This window comes from Typopeltis vanoorti, chromosome 1 (assembly GCF_054136105.1).
Source record: "Typopeltis vanoorti isolate ZY-2024b chromosome 1, IOZ_Tvanoo_1.0, whole genome shotgun sequence".
Classification (NCBI taxonomy): domain Eukaryota; kingdom Metazoa; phylum Arthropoda; class Arachnida; order Uropygi; family Thelyphonidae; genus Typopeltis; species Typopeltis vanoorti.
Window position 1 is genome coordinate 87,792,924 of NC_143549.1, and position 19,645 is coordinate 87,812,568.

The 19,645-nt window shown below is 37.0% G+C and overlaps 1 protein-coding gene across 5 annotated transcripts in view; it reads left to right on the plus strand.

Moving 5' to 3' along the window:
• The window catches only part of LOC150110185 (protein fantom-like), a 588,918-nt gene that overhangs the window by 12,847 nt on the left and 556,426 nt on the right, over window positions 1-19,645 (plus strand). For all 5 annotated transcript variants that reach the window (XR_016548253.1, XR_016548255.1, XR_016548256.1 and 2 more), the window contains exon 3: window positions 13,988-14,120. Coding sequence is in view for 2 of the 5 variants with exons in the window: in XM_090391966.1 (XP_090248092.1) it covers window positions 13,988-14,120 (133 nt within the window). In the remaining 3 variants the exon portion in view is untranslated. The remainder of the gene's footprint in view (window positions 1-13,987; window positions 14,121-19,645) is intronic.

Genomic DNA, 19,645 nt, shown 5'->3' on the forward strand with positions numbered 1-19,645 from the left:
TGGAAATTCTCCTTTCAGTTGTATGCCTGGAGACTGGCATCTGTTCAATCAGTTGGAGTAGTTTTTTATTATCTGGATCTAAAACTAAAATTATTTGGACAATATTCTTCTACAAATTCTCCTTCCGTGTACAGAAGTTTTGCCTGTGCAATATTAAATGCTAAAATCAAACCAGCCTTGGTAGTAACATCAGCCTCTTTAATAAACATGGACGTTAATTTACTCTGACCATGGAGTTATTCTTTCAAAGTTGAAAGTTTAGTTTGCCTCAGATCAGAACTAAGAGGAAATTCTTTACTAAAATTACTATGATGTGTGTCGTAATGACGCTTGACATTGCTGGCTTTGAATTGTGCAAGTGTTATTTGGCATATGGCACACACTGGTTTACTTTGTCGTTTCACAAAAAGAAACTCTTCTTCCCACTCTGGCCTAAAACGTCTGTGTTTCTTTTCATATTTACATTTTTTATGCAACATTTCTAAGTGCTTGAAAAAGAGTTCAATGATAACACACACTGTTAGGCATAGCTTCTGCATCCCTACCTTCCCACCACTCACCTTGACACGTGCACACTCACTTACTCCTGTACCATTACATTGGTCAAAGGTTCGGCTCTTCTAAGTCTTACCAGAATTATTTTGGCTCCACAAAGATGCGTAGTTAGCCGCCCCGTTATATGATAATGATACTGATAGAGATTTAATGGGGGAATATGCTTGCAGCTGTTTATAGATGACGCAAAGTCACAGAAATAGGGAATTATGAGGAGTGAAGCTTCATTGTTCTGAAGAAGGATTTGAATAGATGTCAGTATGGGCAGATCCCTAGTGATCTCGCTCAATTGATCATCTTCTTTCGTTCCTTCCTTCAGTATTTTCTTACTAAAGGATATGAGGAATCTGTGTGACTGAGAGCTGAAAATTTAAAGCACTCAACATTATGGCCATAATACTGTATATATAGTTATATATATATATATATATATATATATATATATATATATATATATATATATGGCACACATTGGTTTTATACCCAAGGTAAAATACTTTCTACATTTATGTCTCCTCCTGAGATTTTTTTTTAATAAGGTTAAAACACCTTATGGTAACTTGTTCTGGTAAAATACTTATAAGCTCTGTATTACTAAAATCTTGGTATTTCTAGCCTGGCTCCCACTGATGAAACCTCAATAAAGGTTGAAACCGGTCTGGGTAGTGGCCCCTTGCCTTTAATAAATAGCATCATACATCTCCTCCAGGAGATGTGCTTTGCATTAAGGGTAAATATTAAGATTAGTGATCAGAGCTTATTCTACTTTTACCATGAGTTGCCTTGGTCTTGCACTACGTGCAGGATCAGCTAGACTTGCAACACTTGCAGGCGCAAACTTGACTTGTTTGTCTGTTTGATTACTTGGGAAATGGAGTAAAACTAGGTTTAAAATAGCTTGGTATCTTTAACATTTTTTATACCCAAGGTGTTTGCTTACTTGGGATTAGGAGTAAAATAACCAAGTTTATAAAATTACTTGGTAACCCTAATATATTACCCAAGTTAAAAAAAAACTTATTTACATCTATATCTCCTCCAGAGATTCTTATTCAAAATAAAAACACCTTGTAGCAACTTGTATAGGTAAAGTTGATAAGGCTCTGTATTACTAAAACCTTGGTATTTAGGGTCTAGCTATTCACTGAGGAGACCTCAAAAAGATTGAAACTGGTCTGGATAGTGATCCCACCCATAATAATGTATTGCAATATACATCTCTTAGTGAGATGTGCTTTACATTATGGAAAATACTAAGAATAGTGATCAGAGCTTTACCCACCTTTACAATGAGTTGCCCTGGTGTTGCACCACCTTTAGACTTGAACTACATTCAGGCACAAACTTAACTGTTTGCTTACTTGGGATTAGGAGTAAAATAACCAAGTTTATAAAATTACTTGGTAACCGTAATATATATATATACATAGTAAAACCCTGTTTTTACACTTTCCAGGGGACTGATGGAAATAAAGTGTAAATAAATGAAATGTAAAATAACATTAAAAAAAGGCTAAAAGATGACTTACTGCTAGTATGTGACTACATACTAGATTGCAAAATTTAATAACTGAAAATAAATGAATTTATAATTATTTATATGTATCTATTTAAAAAATCTTTAATTGTTGATTGTTTTTGCTTTTTCTGCACTCTTATAAATTCCACCTGCCTCTCCACAGTATATAAGGCATTAAATGATCAATCATCTTCTGATGCACTTGCAATATATTGCCTCAAAACAGAGATAGCTTCCATTGCTTCTTTACTAATAGAGATGGTAGGTTCTTGATCAGTCTTCTTCAACCTCTTCTTCTTCACCAAGGTGGTTGGAAAGGATGCCTTCTGCACTTTGTACCATTGATGTGATCACATCAGCATCAACATAGTCTTGAAATGAGGAAGACTCATCTATCACATACAAGTTGTTGGGCTCTGACATATCTTCTTCTTCTTGTAGTTGTTCTTCCTCTTCCACGAACGCAACTCCTGCCTCCCGGAAACAGTTGGATATCGTTTCAGGAGTAACATGCAACCATGTTTTGGCCATATAATGCACGGCATCAAGGATTGATATGATTTTTGTTTTGGGTCCATACCATTATCATGCATAAACACACCTTTTTCAACAAGCATTTTTCTATATTTCCATTTAAATACATGGATGATGCCCAGATCTAATGGCTGAAGCTCACTTGTACAAGTAGCGGGAGAGAACACTAATCTATTGCTGAGCTGCAGATCTTCAGGGTGTGCAGGACATTTTTCTAGCAGTAGTAGTATTTTGCGGTGATTTACCCCATTTTAGCATCCAGAGCATGCATGGTGGATGTGAAGATGTTGCTGGTCATCCATGCTGTGTTGTTGGCATCATACTTAGTAGGCAGATTTTTCATGTTCTTAAAACACCTTGGCTTTTTTAATTTACCAATTACCAGTTGAGGTAATTTTTCTGATCCATCAGCATTGACCATGAGCAAAACAGTTACCTTCTGCTTGCTGAGTTTTCCGCCATGATACTTCTCTCCTTTAAAACACAATGTTTTACTTGGCAGAATGTTATAAAAGAGCTCAGTTTCATCAACATAGAAAATTTATCAGCTCCTAGTCCTGAATAATATTCTTTAGTTCATGTTTTCACTGGTTTACAGTTTCCCCTGCAACACTGTTACCTTCTCCACACACTTGATTATACACAATATTGTGACAAGTCTTGAAACGATCAAACCATCCATTGGATGCAGTAAAACCATTAATCCCCAATCTCGCAGCAAATTCAAGGGCGCTCGGAGTATAGTACCATCTACTGGAATACCCGACGCTCTTGTAGAAACAAACCACTCCGCCACAAGTTTATCCAATTCATCGTATGTCGATGTCCGGATATATTTTCCTTTTTTTTTGACATAGTGCCCGATTGCTTTGCATTGAGTTCAATGCTTGACCTGTTTTTTACTATCGTGTTCAAAGTGGACACGGAGAGTCCAAGATCTTTTGCTAATTGCACACGTGTTCCGGCCTGCCAATCTACACATCGCAGAATTGCCATCTTTTCTTCTACCGAAATACGTTTTCTGTCTTTTTTCACCATGTTACTAACATGGATCATCCACCACCGCAAGTCGAAAGCAACTATCATATGCTAAATTACGTAGCAGTAATTCTGCAATATCAATTCGTACTGTGATTGAAAAATCACGGTATCGCTCATCGCTACATCACTGCTGCAAACGTGCAATTCACTGTGATGACGGAAACAAAGCTACAGCCGAAAGCAATGCCATCTGGGAACAGAAATGCCCAGAAATTCCGCAGAAATCGATTCAAAAACCAGTGTTGCCAACCCAGAAAAAAACGCAAGTCACTGGAAATAACGTCCACATCAAGTTGTTAATGGCAGGAAAACAATATATTGTAAGAATAGGCCCTTAAGAAGAGACCAACGGAAAATGACGTAAATGGCAGGAAAACGTAAATTGCAGGAATGTAAAAATGGGGTTTTACTAATTCAGTTATGATTTTCACAGGAATGAGGAGATTTTGGACAGTGTCCAGAAAAAAAAATTACTACGGTAATATCAGGTCTTTGGTAATATCAGGCCAAAGTCTTATTGTATGACTCCACTGTCGAGTTTCTTATGTATGTGGACCAATCACTATGTGACAAGTTAAAAAAGTGTAAATATCATCTTTTCTATTTGGCAGACCTATATTCAAAATTTAACGAAATACAGAAACGGATCAAGGTAAAGATGTTACAATTATATAAGCCCGAACAATAGGCTTACAAACTAAAATAGGCCTATTTAAATCTTCATTGGCACGTTAAGATTACAGGTATTTTTCAAACTTATGATAACTGGAAGATGAAGAAGAGGGAAAAAATTTCAGACTGTGACCTAGAGATATATGTAAATTACCTAGAAAAATTAAAGGAAGACTTTAAAGTACGTTTCGAGGACTTGGAAAAAAATGCATATACCTGACTGGATTGTTATACTGTTTGATTTGGAAATAGCAAATGCAGACAAATTTGACTTACAAGATGAGCTCGTTGATATGCGTGTGGATCTCAAAGCTAAATCCTTGTTTAAAAACAAAAGCCTCAGTGACTATTGGAGCAATGTAAATACTAATAATAAATACCTGAAGCTTAGTGCATCAGTTGAACCCTTTTTACTTGCATTCCCAAGTTCATACATGGTTGAAGCAGGTTTTAGCCATGCAAATTCACTTTTAACGAAGGAGAGGAACAGAATGAACCTAGAAGAGCGTGGTGACTTAAGGCTAAAACTTACCAATATCCAACCAAATATTGATGCAATGGCTACTATTCATCAAACACATGCTTCTCATTAACCATTTCAAGTAAATCAATAAAATATAAGTAAAGTTTTTATGTTCTTTATTAATTTCTTTAAGTATTTTCTTTAAATTTCTTTAAATATTTCTTATCGAGAAGCAGTAATGAAGTAAATGGTGAAGGATCATAATTTTAAAATTGAGAAATTTATTATTGATAACATTTCTTCATTTGTTTAACATGATGGGTCGATGAGGGATCAAGGATTCCATGAAGGGATCGATGGTCTACAAAGTTTGCTGACCCCCTGATGTACAATATGTATCCTAAATACTGATCATCCCATTCTGCAACAGTTCTTCTCCACTTATCTTTAATAATGCTCAACTTAACAGCTAAGACCAGATCTTTCTCTCTTTTCATACTGAGTTTTATTCTTAGTCTCTTCTGGCATTAATCACATCACTTCTAATAGCATATTCAGCTTCCCCCCCCCCAAGTCATCCTTATTCTTTTCTTCAAGACATTACTCTTCATCTCTCTAGTCACTTACTCTGTACATATCTGAAATTCATCCACCATGGAATACAGTTCTCACATTTGGGGTGATGCACCTACCTAAGATCTCTTTAAAATTTCTTCATGCTGTTCAGAAAAGAGCAATTTGATTGATTGATGTCCCCCCCCCCCATCCTCTCCTTCACACTCTCTTTATCCACTTTCTCATAGTGTCAGTTTCTGCATTGTGTCTCTTCTACTGATATTTCCATGTTGATTGGATGCTGTTTAGCAGAACTGTCATGTACTATTGCCCCTCCCCTCATTTCTGCTAAATCTACAGGAACATGCAACAGCTGCCTAACATCCTTTTTATGGTTGACCTACTGACTCACTGAACCTGCTACCTTCAGTCATTTTTTATTCCATCTACCTCAGTTCTGTGGCAGCCTTCCCTGTTTACCTAAAGGTAAACAGGGAAGGCTGCAACAGAACTGAGTACCACAGAACTGCCACAGAACCTGAAGGCTGCAGTCTTCAGGTCTTCAAGAGGTATATCAGCACATTACTGTTGACTCTGGCCTAGAAGTGGTATTTCTTTATTATAGGATTTGCAGTGTCTTGTGTGCTAGAATGATATATAGAAAAAAAAATCAAATTTTCAATCTGTTATCCTCATATCAGAAATAAACTATCTTCAAAAGTAATGGTGGTTATTAAGTGTCATCACCTTGAGGCTCACCTGTTAAACAGTGATTATCAGTATGGATTCCAACAGATCTGTACTCTGACAAAAGATAATTAAATTCATTTAATTATTAGTAATGAGAAGATTGTTTCTATGTCTGAGATACATCAGAATATATAGCCAACGTACTAATAAAATTTAAAATTCACACCACATTCAAACCATATTAAATTAGCAACTTTGATCAACTCTCCTAAGGATAAACTCCATCTCCTAGCATATCCTGGAGTATATGAAGTTCATGTGACTGTGACTTGGCTTACTATGGACAGACAGGAGGATCTGTTAATATCTGTCTTGGAGAACATAAAAAATACAGTCTGGACTGTATTTTTTATGGTAAGTCTGGACTGGCAGACCATGCTTTGGACATCCTTTCACACAGGATTAGGTGGGAAAAAACAGTGTACAGAAGTCATTACAGGGCAGAAAGATTATTTTTAGAGTCAGCCATGATATGAAGCATTCTCCTAATCTGACCATACTTGATCTTGATCATCTTGAGCATTATTTATTTATTTCGTATTCAAACACAAGTGATATAGTAGTAAGTAAGTAGTACAACGTTATTTACAACAAATTAGGATACATTACAAATGAGAACAGTTTAAATTTGGTAGGTGAATTATACAGGGAATAATAAGTAAAATATGAAGAAAAAGAAACTATACATAAGTTATATACAATAAATATGGTCAAATGTTCCTCCAGTATCTTGTGCAATCAACTATTATATCTAGGATATAAGGCCCACTTTTGTGCAAGGTGATTGAAGAGGGGGGACAAGAAAGAAGGTGTTCCATGGACTGGGTTGTCCCACACTCACAATTATCTGGTCCAGTGAGCTAGCCCGATTTGATGAGGTTTTGTTTGCAGCATCCTGTCGTTCGAAGTCTGCTGAGGCTTTTCCAAGTATTCTAGTCCAAGTGGGCAGATGTTCGGCTTTGGAATACCAGTATTACTCTCAGGGTATAGTGCAAGCCATTGCTGAAGTCTTGTCTCTGGAGGATTTTTAGGTGGTTCAACAGTTGCTAGGAAGCTATGTCAGGATCTTATTCTTTGGGGTACTGTGGGCTGGCTGAATAATGAGTGGCATTCATCATTCATTTGTCTGCTTCTTTCGTCAGCTGAGAATGCAGATCTTCGAATTGAAGGGGTGCAATACCAGTCAAAGTATACAGGTCTTTTAGTGGTGTTGGTTTCAGGCATCCTGTAATTAAGCGGCAGTTTTCATTCAATGCTGGGTTAAGTTTCTCAGCATGGCAGGATCTGGACCATACCGAACAGGCATATTCAGCAGAAGAATAGCAAAGGGCTGAGGCAGAAGATCTCAGTGTGCTAGGGTCTGCACTCCATTTGAAGGAGGTAAACTTTCTTAGTATGTTGTTTCATGTATTCACTTTTACCTTCGTTTTTTCTATGTGGCTTTTATATGAAAGGGTGTGATTGAGAGTCACACCGAGGTAGATTGGATTCCAGGAATGTTCTAAATTAGCCTTCCCAAGAAATCTGTAGCTTCCTGTTTGCTTCCTTATTGTTAAGGTGGAAAAGGCCAATCTGGGTTTTCAAGAGGTTTTAGTTTTAATTGATTGTTGCTATAATATGTGGTTAGACTATATAAGACAAGTGATAGAGTAGTTTCAATAGACTTGAAATTTTTTGATTGAGTAGCTATGGCAAGGTCATCAGCATAGATAAAATTTCTAGTTCCTGGAAAGATGGGGAGATCATTGACATAAATGTTGAAAAGTAATGGTGATAACACACTTCCCTGGGGAAGGCCATTTTATGGGGATGCCAGCAGCTTTTCCTAACCCCCCCCCCCAGGTCCACAAAGAAGCATGTTTTCCAAGAGTGATTGGATCAGGAGAACAAGGTGATAATCTCTAGTTATTCTGTATATTTTATCTCTGAGTGTGAGATTGGTTTATGGTATCATATACTGCAGTTAGATCTACAATGGCTAGTTTTTGCTCATAACCATTTTCTAAATATTGAGTGAGGTTGAGAATTTGTGATATACAGGATTTGCCTGGTCTAAAACCAGCCTGCTCAGCAATAAGATGGGGGTTCAATTAGGGGGTGTAGCCTATTCAAAATTAATCGTTCATAGAGTTTTAAGCGATTGCTGAGTAGTGATATGGGTCTGTAATTTTTTGCTTCTGTTGGAGTTTCCCTGGTTTCAGAAAGGCCACCACTTTAGCATGCATCCAGATAGTTGGTATACTTAGGGTTCTGAGGCAAGTGTTGTATAATTTTAATAACCACTCTTTAGTCCTGGATTCAAAATGTTTAATTTGTTGATTACAGATATCATCCAGGCATGCAGATTTTCTAGGTTTTAATAGGTTTATGGCAGCATTGAGTTCAGTGATGGTGAAATCTGAGTTAATCATATTTTGTTCCTCACTTGGAGTTCCAAGTATCTTATTTTTTGGGTGCTTTGTATGGAATTTTCCATTCAGCAGCAACTGGTGAGCAATTTGATTAGCTGTTACCTGTGGATGCTCATATGGCTTAGTGAAATCCTTCCTAATTCTGTTGATGAAGTTCTATGCCTTTCTGCTACTATGGGTCATATCAAGGGCTTCTATTTCTTTTTTCCATGAGGAATGCCTTTCCTGCCATCTTGGAGCATAATTTTTCTTCTGCTTGGATAGTCTCCTCTGAGAAGGGGTTGGTGTTGTGAAGTTGTGAGTAATTAGCATACTGGACTTGTATGTCACTGGAAAGGCATGGAATGTAGTTTGTGCGGCATCCTCGTGGGATGTGTTTGGTGGAGATTTTCCTCACTATTTTTATGAATTCGGGATACTCTTGAGGGTTTGGAAAGACTGGTTCTATATAGTGGTCAAGATCTTCCACAAAACCCTTCCAATTAGCTTTTTTGAAATTAAATCGTCGTCTGTAAGGGACGGTGTCAGGAATAATGACTGGGTTGAATTGAAGCATTATAGGTCTATGTTGAGTATGTGGAATGGGATGTAAAACCTTTTTAACACAAATGTTGGATATTTTTGAGCTAACAAATATGAGGTCAGGGTTATAGCCTTGCTTCCATCTGCCACTGTTGAAAGATGCAGGGAGTTTTGGATTGTGTATCAGGTTTAGAGAAAGATTTTCAGCCCATTTTTCAATAAATTCTCCGTCTTCGTTGGACTTTGTTAACCCCAGTTAATACTATGGCTGTTAAAGTCACCTAATACAACATTAGTCATGCATGCATTATTATTGAGGACAATGTCATGGAAGGAGAAAGTTTCTTCTGGCAGTTTATAAACTGAGGTGATTGAGATATTTTTAAATGTGATTCTAATAATCTCAATGTTTCTGTTGTTCGTTGAGTTAATGGACGATGGAATTAAGTTTTCTTTTGTAAATATTGCACTACCAGATTTATCATGGGGTATTTCTTTGATGAGTTTCATGCCATGGATGTAAGGCCTTGCAGCATCTTCCCCCTCTGTGAGTTTCTTGCAGGCAGAGTACATCATAGTCATTATCTCTGCAAATATTTGCAATAAGATCTTGCTTGACACTGGAGAAACCTTCAATATTAAATGATATTATTTTTAGGCCTGGTCCCGGGTGGAATCCTTTAGGGCAGGAATTTTGGAGCATTTTAGTTCGATCACTTGTGTTTGATTGATAGCAGCTTTAGCTTCCCCTCATGCAGTGCTCCCCAAACTTCTGGATGTTTGGAAAAATTAAAATATTTCACGCCCTCCCCCCTCAAAAAAAAATCGTAATATAGACATATATTATTATAATATTTATTGTATTTATATTCGATACAAAACATACACAGTGAATATTGCAAACATCAAATGCAAATATTACATTTTTAGCATCTTACATACACATTTGACATGGCACATTATCTCATATTTTTATATAAATAGATATACAGTGGAACCTTAGTTGTCGAACGCCTCTGTTCTCGAACAATTCGTTCCCGAACATATTTTCCGAACAAAAAACGCCCCTGTTCCAAACAGAATTTCGGTTCCCAAACAGGCAAACGGCAATCACATGCTCTGCGTGTTGAGCTGTAAGGCAGAAAAGTGTCAGTTACGTGGCAACCTTCATTCAGTGCAGGCACCTGCTCGAATTTGCAGTGAGCTTTCTTGATTTTTTTTTTTTTTTCATAAATTATTATTAACTAAGCCACCATGGGGCTGCAGAAGAATAGTGATAGCAGCAAAGCGAAAAGAAAAGTTGTTAGAACCACAATAGAGATGAAAAAAGAAATCATATCCAAATATGAAAATGGCGTTCGTTTCTCGGATCTTGCTATTCAGTTCGGTATGGCAAAATCAACGATCTATACAATACTCAAAAATAAAGAGGTGATCAATTTTCGTCTATATTTTATCTATTTATTGTGTTTATTCTTTTTATGTAAGATTTTATGCATTTTCATTATGTTTGTATATGATATTATGCATGAAGTACTGTTGTGAAGGTTTAAATAAACAATCGTCTGGGGTTCGGGAACGGATTAATCCATTTTACATTAATTCTTATGGGAAAATGGTTTCAGTTTTTGAACAGTTCGGTTTCCGAACAGCCTTCAGGAACGAATTAAGTTCGACAACTGAGGTTTCACTGTATTGCTATTGTACATTTGCAGTACAAGCACATGAAATGTAACATGCACGAATGTATGATTTTTTCCATTAAAATATAAAAAATAACAAAAAAGAAATAATAAATAATAAAAATTAAATACATTTCTTTTAAGATAAAAAAAAAAACTGAAAACATTTTAAATTTGTTTTCATTATCTCACGGTCCCCCTCAACAAAACCTATGCCGCCCAAGGAGGCCATTACCCATAGTTTGGGAAGCGCTGCCCTAATGCGTATTAACAGGGTGCAGGAATGAAAACCTAGCTGCTCTGCGTGCCCCATTTGAGCATTAATAAAATTTGACTGCCTGCAAACCAACTATTTGAATACTGAGGTCATTCATCTTCTTAGGCGACCTCAATGATCTCAATTCCAGCTGGCTTCCCTATTTCAATACTACTGACCAAGCTGGACAAGAAGCAGAAGTCTTTGCTGTAAGTAATACCTAACATAAAACATACATTTACTTACTCGAATTCCTGATAGCCCACTTCATCTCCAAATACCTTGGATTTTTTTTTTTTTTTTGACCAGTTCTCCTTCCAGGTAACTATAGAAGTCACTATAGTTACTTCCTCTATAGAGGTAACTATAGAAGTCACCTCTCCTTTCAGCATCTCAGGCCGCATCTTGTACAAAGTCTCCTCTTTCGCAGAATGCCTCGCCTTCATCCACTTCCAACATCACATCCAACAGCACTACAAAGGATCTAATTCGGATGACCTCTAGAATTTCTACTCCTATTCCTTGGTCTGACTATTGCTTCCATTCACCCGACCCTAGCAACTGCTGTAAACGAGTCACAGAAAGTATTCTCACTGTATGAAGGCCTTCATCTCCCAATTCAACCCATAATCCACATCCACTTTCCAAGCCCTGATTCAACCAAAAATGTGTCAAAGCAGTCAAAGATTTCCCCTTAGTTTCAGTTTACTGCATGTTGATTCCATCAAGAACTCCAGCTACATGCTATACATACTTCAGCATATATCAAAGCACGCAACATATACAAATCAGTCATCAGTAGATCCAAATCCAATTTCAGGAAGGCCACCAGCAGAAAAGTTCACCCAAAGATAAAACTGACCTCCTGGCATCACTCTTTTCCCTCAAATCTCCAGATAGATGACTAAGGGGAAATTACTCCTATCATACCAGAATCCAAGCACTGTATGCCTCCTATACTTTTTTTCTACAAAAAGTCATCAGAAAACTACTAAATAACTTGGATACTAAAAAGTATTCTGGTCCCAACATTTTCCCAATTGTTCTCAAACATTGTCTCCAGAATTGACATCCATCCTGCATTGTCTCTACAATCTGTTATGCATATTTGGTACCTATCCCAGTTGATGGAAGAAATGTCATATCCGTTCTATTCCAAAAAAGGGTGATAGAAGTCTACCGGCAAAAATCGACCAATTGCCGTCACCTCTGTCCTCTCCAAAATAATGGAAAAAGTCATTGCTAGCTAATTCCTTCACAACTTAGAGGCCCACAAATTAATCACCAGTATGGATTCCACCATTTAAGATCCACGGCTGACCTTGTAGCATACATCACCCACCACTAGACACATATCGTGGAAAAGTTCAGAGAAACTTGTGCTGTTGCATTTGACATTTCCGAAGCTTTTGAATGTGTGTGTGTGTGGCATCCAAGCTTACTAAACAAATTGGTATCCTTCAATCTCCCTGCCACTCTCTGTAATTGGATAGCCATTTTTCTTGCTGGTTATTCTCTGCAAATCATGGTAGATGGCTCTCTCTCTTTGCGCTTCACCGCCAATGCTGGAGTGCATCAAGACTCTTTTGTATCACCTATTCTCTCAGAGAAAGAGAGAATAGGTGATATCCTGTACATAAATTACCTACTCACAATAACCACTAATCTCATCCACAGCTTTGCAGATGATGGAACTCTCTGCTCATCCTACTCATTTGACAAGCCATGCAGTATTCTTTAAGGGGTGAGGACAATCTTGTTATGTTCAGTGCCACCTAAAGACAATCTTGTCTTTTCTTGCATATAAGAGATCTCAGCTCACCTACCCTTACCCTCAGTAATATGCAAATCACCAGACAAGATCAGATCTCTTTTTTTTTTTTGGACGAACGTTTACCTCCAGTCTTTCCTGGCATAAGCACACATCAATAGCCTCTCCAATGTCCAAGAAACTTGGCATTCTCTTTTGTTCAAGAACGTATTTTACAACCAACCAACTCTTGATTATATACCAGTCCCAAATCTGTCCATGTTTAAAATAGTGTTCGCATGTTTGTCATGGTGTACCTTAAACTTCCCATAAAATCCTTGATGCCATCCAGGGTCATGCAATTATACTCATAGATGATCCCTGTCTTACAGATTTACTTCATCCTCTATCTCATAGATACAGTCTTTCAGCAGTGTGTGTCTGTTCTACAGGTACTTCCATGGTCACTTTCTGTTGCACCTTTTAGTACCAGCTGCCTGGCACCTCTTTACTATGCAACTGCAAACACATTGAACCTGCTTCTATCCATTCTTTTTTTATTCCATCCACCTCTGTTCTCTGGAACAGCCTCCCTCAAGAAGTATTCCCAAACAACTACAACCTTCAACTCTTCAAAAAAAAAAAAGAAAAAAAAAAGAGCTTCTATCTCAGTACTCATCTGCATCCCATCCCATACACTGATGTGCCTATAGGTCACTTGACCTCTTGTGTATGGGATCAATATAAAAAAATAAATAAATAAGATAAAAAATTGCCAAAAATTTGGGAGACTGTTTATTGTAAGATCAACTCCTATGTAGCTGTAGTACTTCTTTTTTAGAATATTGGAGGGCACCAAATTAGGATTTAAGATCTTTTGTCTGTTACAATTTGAATTGTTTCACCTACTCATTTTTGTGAGTTAACTGTAACATACAGTGTCCTCTGAAGATGCTGGTTTGAAATCTAGCAAAATATAGTTAGTTAATAAACACCATTTTTTAATAATTTAGTTTGTTTGGTGTTGTAATACCGAATGTAATTCATAACTTATTAAAAAATAAGTTATGAATAACATTCAACACCTAAGCTTGTCCATTTAGATTAAAACCAGAATGGGAATTTTAATCAGGTTCAGGTATTTAGACTTATTGGTTCTTTGGATTTCATTATAACTAACCTCAGTGGAATGTATATGTTGAAAATAGTATTTGATAAAATTATGGTATATCCTTGTTATATATGTAACAAGAATGCATTTTTTTTTCCTGTAATAGTTTATCATGCATCTGACAGGAGGTATATCTCTCAACTTCCTCGAGATGAGCTTGAAGACAAATACTTAAGGCTCCAAGAAGACAACATTTCTCTTAAAAAAACATCTCAGAATCAAGAGGATAAAATCAAAAAGTAAATATATATGTACTTTTATCACTAGCTAGCTGCTGATAGAATTAAATATTAAAATACAGTCATTTAGTATTGGTGTGAATACACTGTGTGTGTGTGTGTTGTGTGTGCACACATACACAATGAGTTTTTAATTTAAAAACAAATGCTTTGCCCCATTGCTGTTATGGTTTTCTTATGTCCCCCCTCTTCCTTTTCTCCCAAAATTTCTATATTTCACCTTCTTCCTAAAGAATTCACTGCCCACCCTTAAAACTTGGATTTTAAATTTCACATACCCTGTGTCTTACCCACAATTCTCCCACATCTCTCCCTATATCCCCCCCCCCCACCTTTCAGTCATATCCAGCATATGGCAATATTACTGAAGTAATATTGCCATATGCTGGATACCACTCAATAAGATGACTACCAGGAACATCCTACAAAGGTATGTCCAAAACTATTCCTTCCTTATATTCTTCGTATATCTGTATCTTTAAAACATCAGTAATGCCCTAAAAATTTAGTAAATAGCCAGTGACATCATAAAAGGGGTACTCCTAAACAAAAATAGGCAAAATAGCCATAAAAATTAATATGACTACTTATTTTGCAACTTGTTTAATGAGTTAGAGGGAAAAAATAAGTAACAACATTCAACATCAACAAAAAGAAATTAATTGAATTTTTTTTTACAAGTGCACAGTGTTTAATTTTGAATTTTACATATTTTATAAATAATTTTGATGACATCTGGTCATATTGTACCATAAAATTACATAAATGATTGAACACATACAAACATATAAATAAAAGCAAAACAACAACAACAAAAATCTTGTGAAATGGTTTAAGTACAGTTTGTCTTTCTATGGTTTTCACATATCTTATGTTTATTTATAACAGGTGGCTGTTTCACAGATCACATCTGGTATTGTCTTTTATTTTTGCCAGCTTGGTTGGCCGAGTGGTTAGCGTATCTGCTCTCCAGCCAAAAGGCTGTGGGTTCGAATCCCACCTTGGGCATGCATGTTTGTGATTGTCTGTCAAAGTACTAGTGGTGGTAGTCGGTAATAGATGGCATTGGTGGTAGATGAATGAAGGTTGGTGGAGTAGTGAGACGAAGAGTTGTAGAGAAGATGTCCTCCCTCGATGAGTCTTTGGACTCCCTGGAGGTGTGATGTAATAATACTATAATAATAATAATATAATTATCTGCTGGAGGAAAACACAAATAAACCCTTTTGTCTTTAAAAGTACTTAGGCTGCAGTGCTAGGACACTCCTCTGATATTTCTGCAATGGAGACAAATTGTCCTGTAAAGATTAATGTACTGAAGATTAATCTTGAAAAGTGGTTCATTGAGAGATCTCAAATAAATGTGCACAATTGGAAGAACAATGGAACACAGTGCCTTTCGATTGGAAAAGATGTATTTGATTCTCATCATAATGAGAGGAATGCTTATGTGGGCTTTTTCAACTGAAGTAAGCTGATCTCATATGGATGTAGCAAACCCCCCCCTCAAAAATAAAAGTATTTCATTCCACTTACAGGCAAATCAGCCATGAGAACAGACATGATTTAGAGACAAAGAATACTGTTGTTGTTAGTAGCACTCAGGCTATTTCATCTGCAGGTACAGTTCTACAGAGAGGTTGAAGGAACTGCCATGGGAAGTCACTTGTCACCCGCACTTGCTAATATCTATTTAGAGCATCCTGAAGAATCCTTATTCTCTTCAATACAATCTCAGCCTTCCTTTTGGGTTCAATATGTAGATGTGTTTCCCATTTGACCAGACTCAGAAGAATCTCTACTTACCTTTTTAACCAAAATTAACAGCCTACACCCATGCATCAACTTCCTATGGAAAATGAAAAGGATGCAAAATTAGCCGTTCTGGATGTCCTCCTTTCATGTACCCACTCTGGAACACTTGCTATTTCTATTCACCATATGCCTACCTTCACAGGCTGCTACATACAGCAAGAGTCAACTCATCATCCATCTCAAAAAAATAGGCATCTTCAAATCTTTCCTCAACAGAACACTTGTTATCTGCTTTAATTCCCAAGCTCTCTAACAAGAATTGAGCACTATCCAATTCATCTTACTGCAGAATGCTTTCACCTCAAGGAAGTTTAAATGCATCTTGAACTCTTACAAACACATCGCCAAAAACCTTGAACCTGTATGGCGAGTCTCTATCCCATATATCCCAGGCACCTTCGAGACGATTGCTAAGATTCTACAATTTAGTTCCTACATGGTGAAAGTTTATTTTTCACTTGATCAGACTATAATAAATTTAGTTTAATCCTTTATCCAAGTGTGTGCAAACAAAGTTTGCGCCTGAAAGTATCTTCATCTTCAGGACTGGGTAAAGTGGTACAACACCGGGCAACTCCTTGCAAAGGTGGAGCAAGCTACCAACACTCCTATCTCAGTATCTCCCATAATGCAAAACACATCTCCTTGCTGATATGTATAATGTTATGCATTAAGGGAAGGGCCACTACCCAGACTAGTTTTGACCTTTATTGAGGTCTCTTCAGTGGGAGCCAGGCCCAAGTGGAGATACTAGGCAGAAGCATTAGCAAGGTCATCTCCTCCTATAGGAGCTGCCAAACGGTGTGCCACCTTTTTATTAAATTACTCTGGATTTAGAGAAAGATGTTGAAAGTTTATTTTTCACTTGGTCAGACTATAATAAATTTAGTTTAATCCTTTATCCAAGTGTGTGCAAACAAAGTTTGCACCTGAAAGTATCTTTAGGACTGGGGTAAAGTGGTACAACACCGGGCAACTCCTTGCAAAGGTGGAGCAAGCTCATATCCTCCTATAGGAGGAGATGACCTTGCTAATGCTTCTGCCTAGTATCTCCACTTGGGCCTGGCTCCCACTGAAGAGACCTCAATAAAGGTCGAAACTAGTCTGAGTAGTGGCCCTTCCCTTAATGCATAACATTATACATATCCGCAAGGAGATGTGTTTTGCATTATGGGAGATACTGAGATAGGAGTGTTGGTAGCTTGCTCCACCTTTGCAAGGAGTTGCCCGGTATTGTACCACTTTACCCCAGTCCTGAAGATGCTTTCAGGCGCAAACTTTGTTTGCACACACTTGGATAAAGGATTAAACTAAATTTATTTTAGTTCCTACATTTTTCACTATCAACAAAATCCCCTCTTGGTTACCATCCATAAAAGATAAAGTCCCCCCCCCCACCTCTCTCTCTCTAGTGTTTACCAAGTTCAGTGTGAGTGCCACTTTGGACAAACAGGACGTTCTGTTGCAAAATGAATACAAGAACACCAATCTTATATTAACAACAATAAACCTGAAAAATCTGGCCTTGCTCAGCATGGAGTAGACATTGGCCATGATATCCTGTTGGTCCATTACAAGCCTTTTACATTAGTGCAGGTTTAGGTTTGAGCGGTTATTTAAAGAGAGTGCTGAAGCACTTCTACATTGCCCAAATTTAAATTGTAATGACTTCTTTATTATCAAGATTTGGGAGAGTCTCATCTTCATAAATGGCAAGCAATAGTGCATCCCCCCCCATTCTAATTAATTTTTTAAAAATTTAATTTAATATAAAGCTGTGTGATTTCACTATGTAATTAAATTTTATTTTATTTCAAATAATTTAATTTTAAATTTTGGTCTTAATTGTAATCTTATTTTATTGTAACCACCCATTGGGTTCATCTCTGTAAATAGGATTAACATTCTTTGTTGTATCTTCACCTTTTGATTATGTTGATGATGACCAGTTAGTTTCTGGTCGAAATATTTGCAGTAGCAAAATTATTATATTCTTGTGAATACGTGTGTCTAATGAAGTGTACTTGGATCAGGTTGTGGTCTTATTTACCAAGAGGAGAACTCACATTTCTGGTGCATTTGGAAGGGAATCCTTGTCAGGAAGAGGTGAGTGCCTCCTGGTTGTTTTCTGGGAGAATGGACTACTTCTGTTAGGTCATTTCTGGTGGCAGATACCTAAGCATCCATACCTGCTGAGAAATTTTAGTTGTGAACACCGAAGTACCTAAGGATGATGATCTCGCTCTTTCATAATTTGACTGCAGAATGTAATGCTTTAGACTCAGGTACTAGAAGAGGTCAGAGTAGTTATCGGAAACTAAGGAACAGCAAATGAATACAATATGTTAGTATAGAAATTCTGAGTCAAAGCAGATCAAATGGGGAGGCAGGTCTGCATTCTCTCACATGGGATGTCAGTTCTAATGAATGCATCAGTGCTATCCATTTGAATAAATTTATTTGGAATTAATTGGCTGTGTGGATAGCATACCGGCTTTCCAATGAACAAGTTGTGAGTTTTAATCCCACCATGAGCATGAATGGTTGTAAAAGTCTACTCTGGATGAGCTTATATAGCTCGTTTGGTTTAACAAGGTTTGTTTTTAAAAAACTTAAAAAAGAAGAGAAATTAGTCACAAAGCCAAGCATGCATTATGCTAGTATGAAAATTCTGCATTAAACCAGTCTTAACAATATGGGTCTGCAGGTTGGGTTGGAAATAACAGTTGATCAAATACTGCAGACCATAGATATGAGAGCTCTGAGAAAAACAGAGAACTGAACAGGTAGCATTAATGTTGAAACATTTTGAAAAAAATGAAGATATCAGAAAGAGGTTGACAAAATAAGTGTTTTCAAAAATGACAGGAAAAAGACCTAGAGGGAGAACAATATTGTATTATTGGTAGGATGAGGTAGGTATGATTAATAGACCAATGAGATAAATAGCCAAACGGCTTCACTTCGGCGATGTAAAAATTATTTAAATTAAGGGGATATTTAATCCCACATTATTTCAAAGCCGAATAAGAAATGATATACTTATTCGGCTTTAATACACTAGTATTAAAATTTTAAAGCTATTATCACTACAATCGTGGTATTATTTGGTCTACCTACTCACTGATGAGACCTCAATAAAGGTTGAAACCGGTCTGGATAGTGACCTGTCTCCCTTAATATAAAACAACATACATCTCCTAGGGGATGTGTTTTACATTAGGGCTAATACTAAGAACAGTGATTGTAGCTTTATCCACCTTTACTGTGAGTTTCCCAGTATTGTACTACCAGGTGTTTGCTTACGCTTGGACTTGCCGAACTTTTATAGTTTGCTGTATTCGGCATGAAACTCTTTGATGATTTCTATCTTAGAGTTTCTTATTCGGCTTTGAAATAATATGGGATTAAATATCCTCTTAATTTGAATTAATATAATAGTCCTATTTGGAAGAAGGGAAACCAGTCATGAAATATTGTTGGACTTTCTGGTACATATCCCTTAAGAATATACACTAGAGAAAGATTTTTTTTTAATTCGTGTGGAGATTCCCTCCCCATTCCTTGACCATCCCTTAGGACTAGTTGAGCCCTCCTAATGAGGGATTAAGTACTATATCCTATGACTAGGCTGTGTGTTTGCTGGGCTAGTTTGGCTGCTTGCAGGATGAAAAATCCCAGATAAATTGGGGAAAAAACCCTGCTGTCCA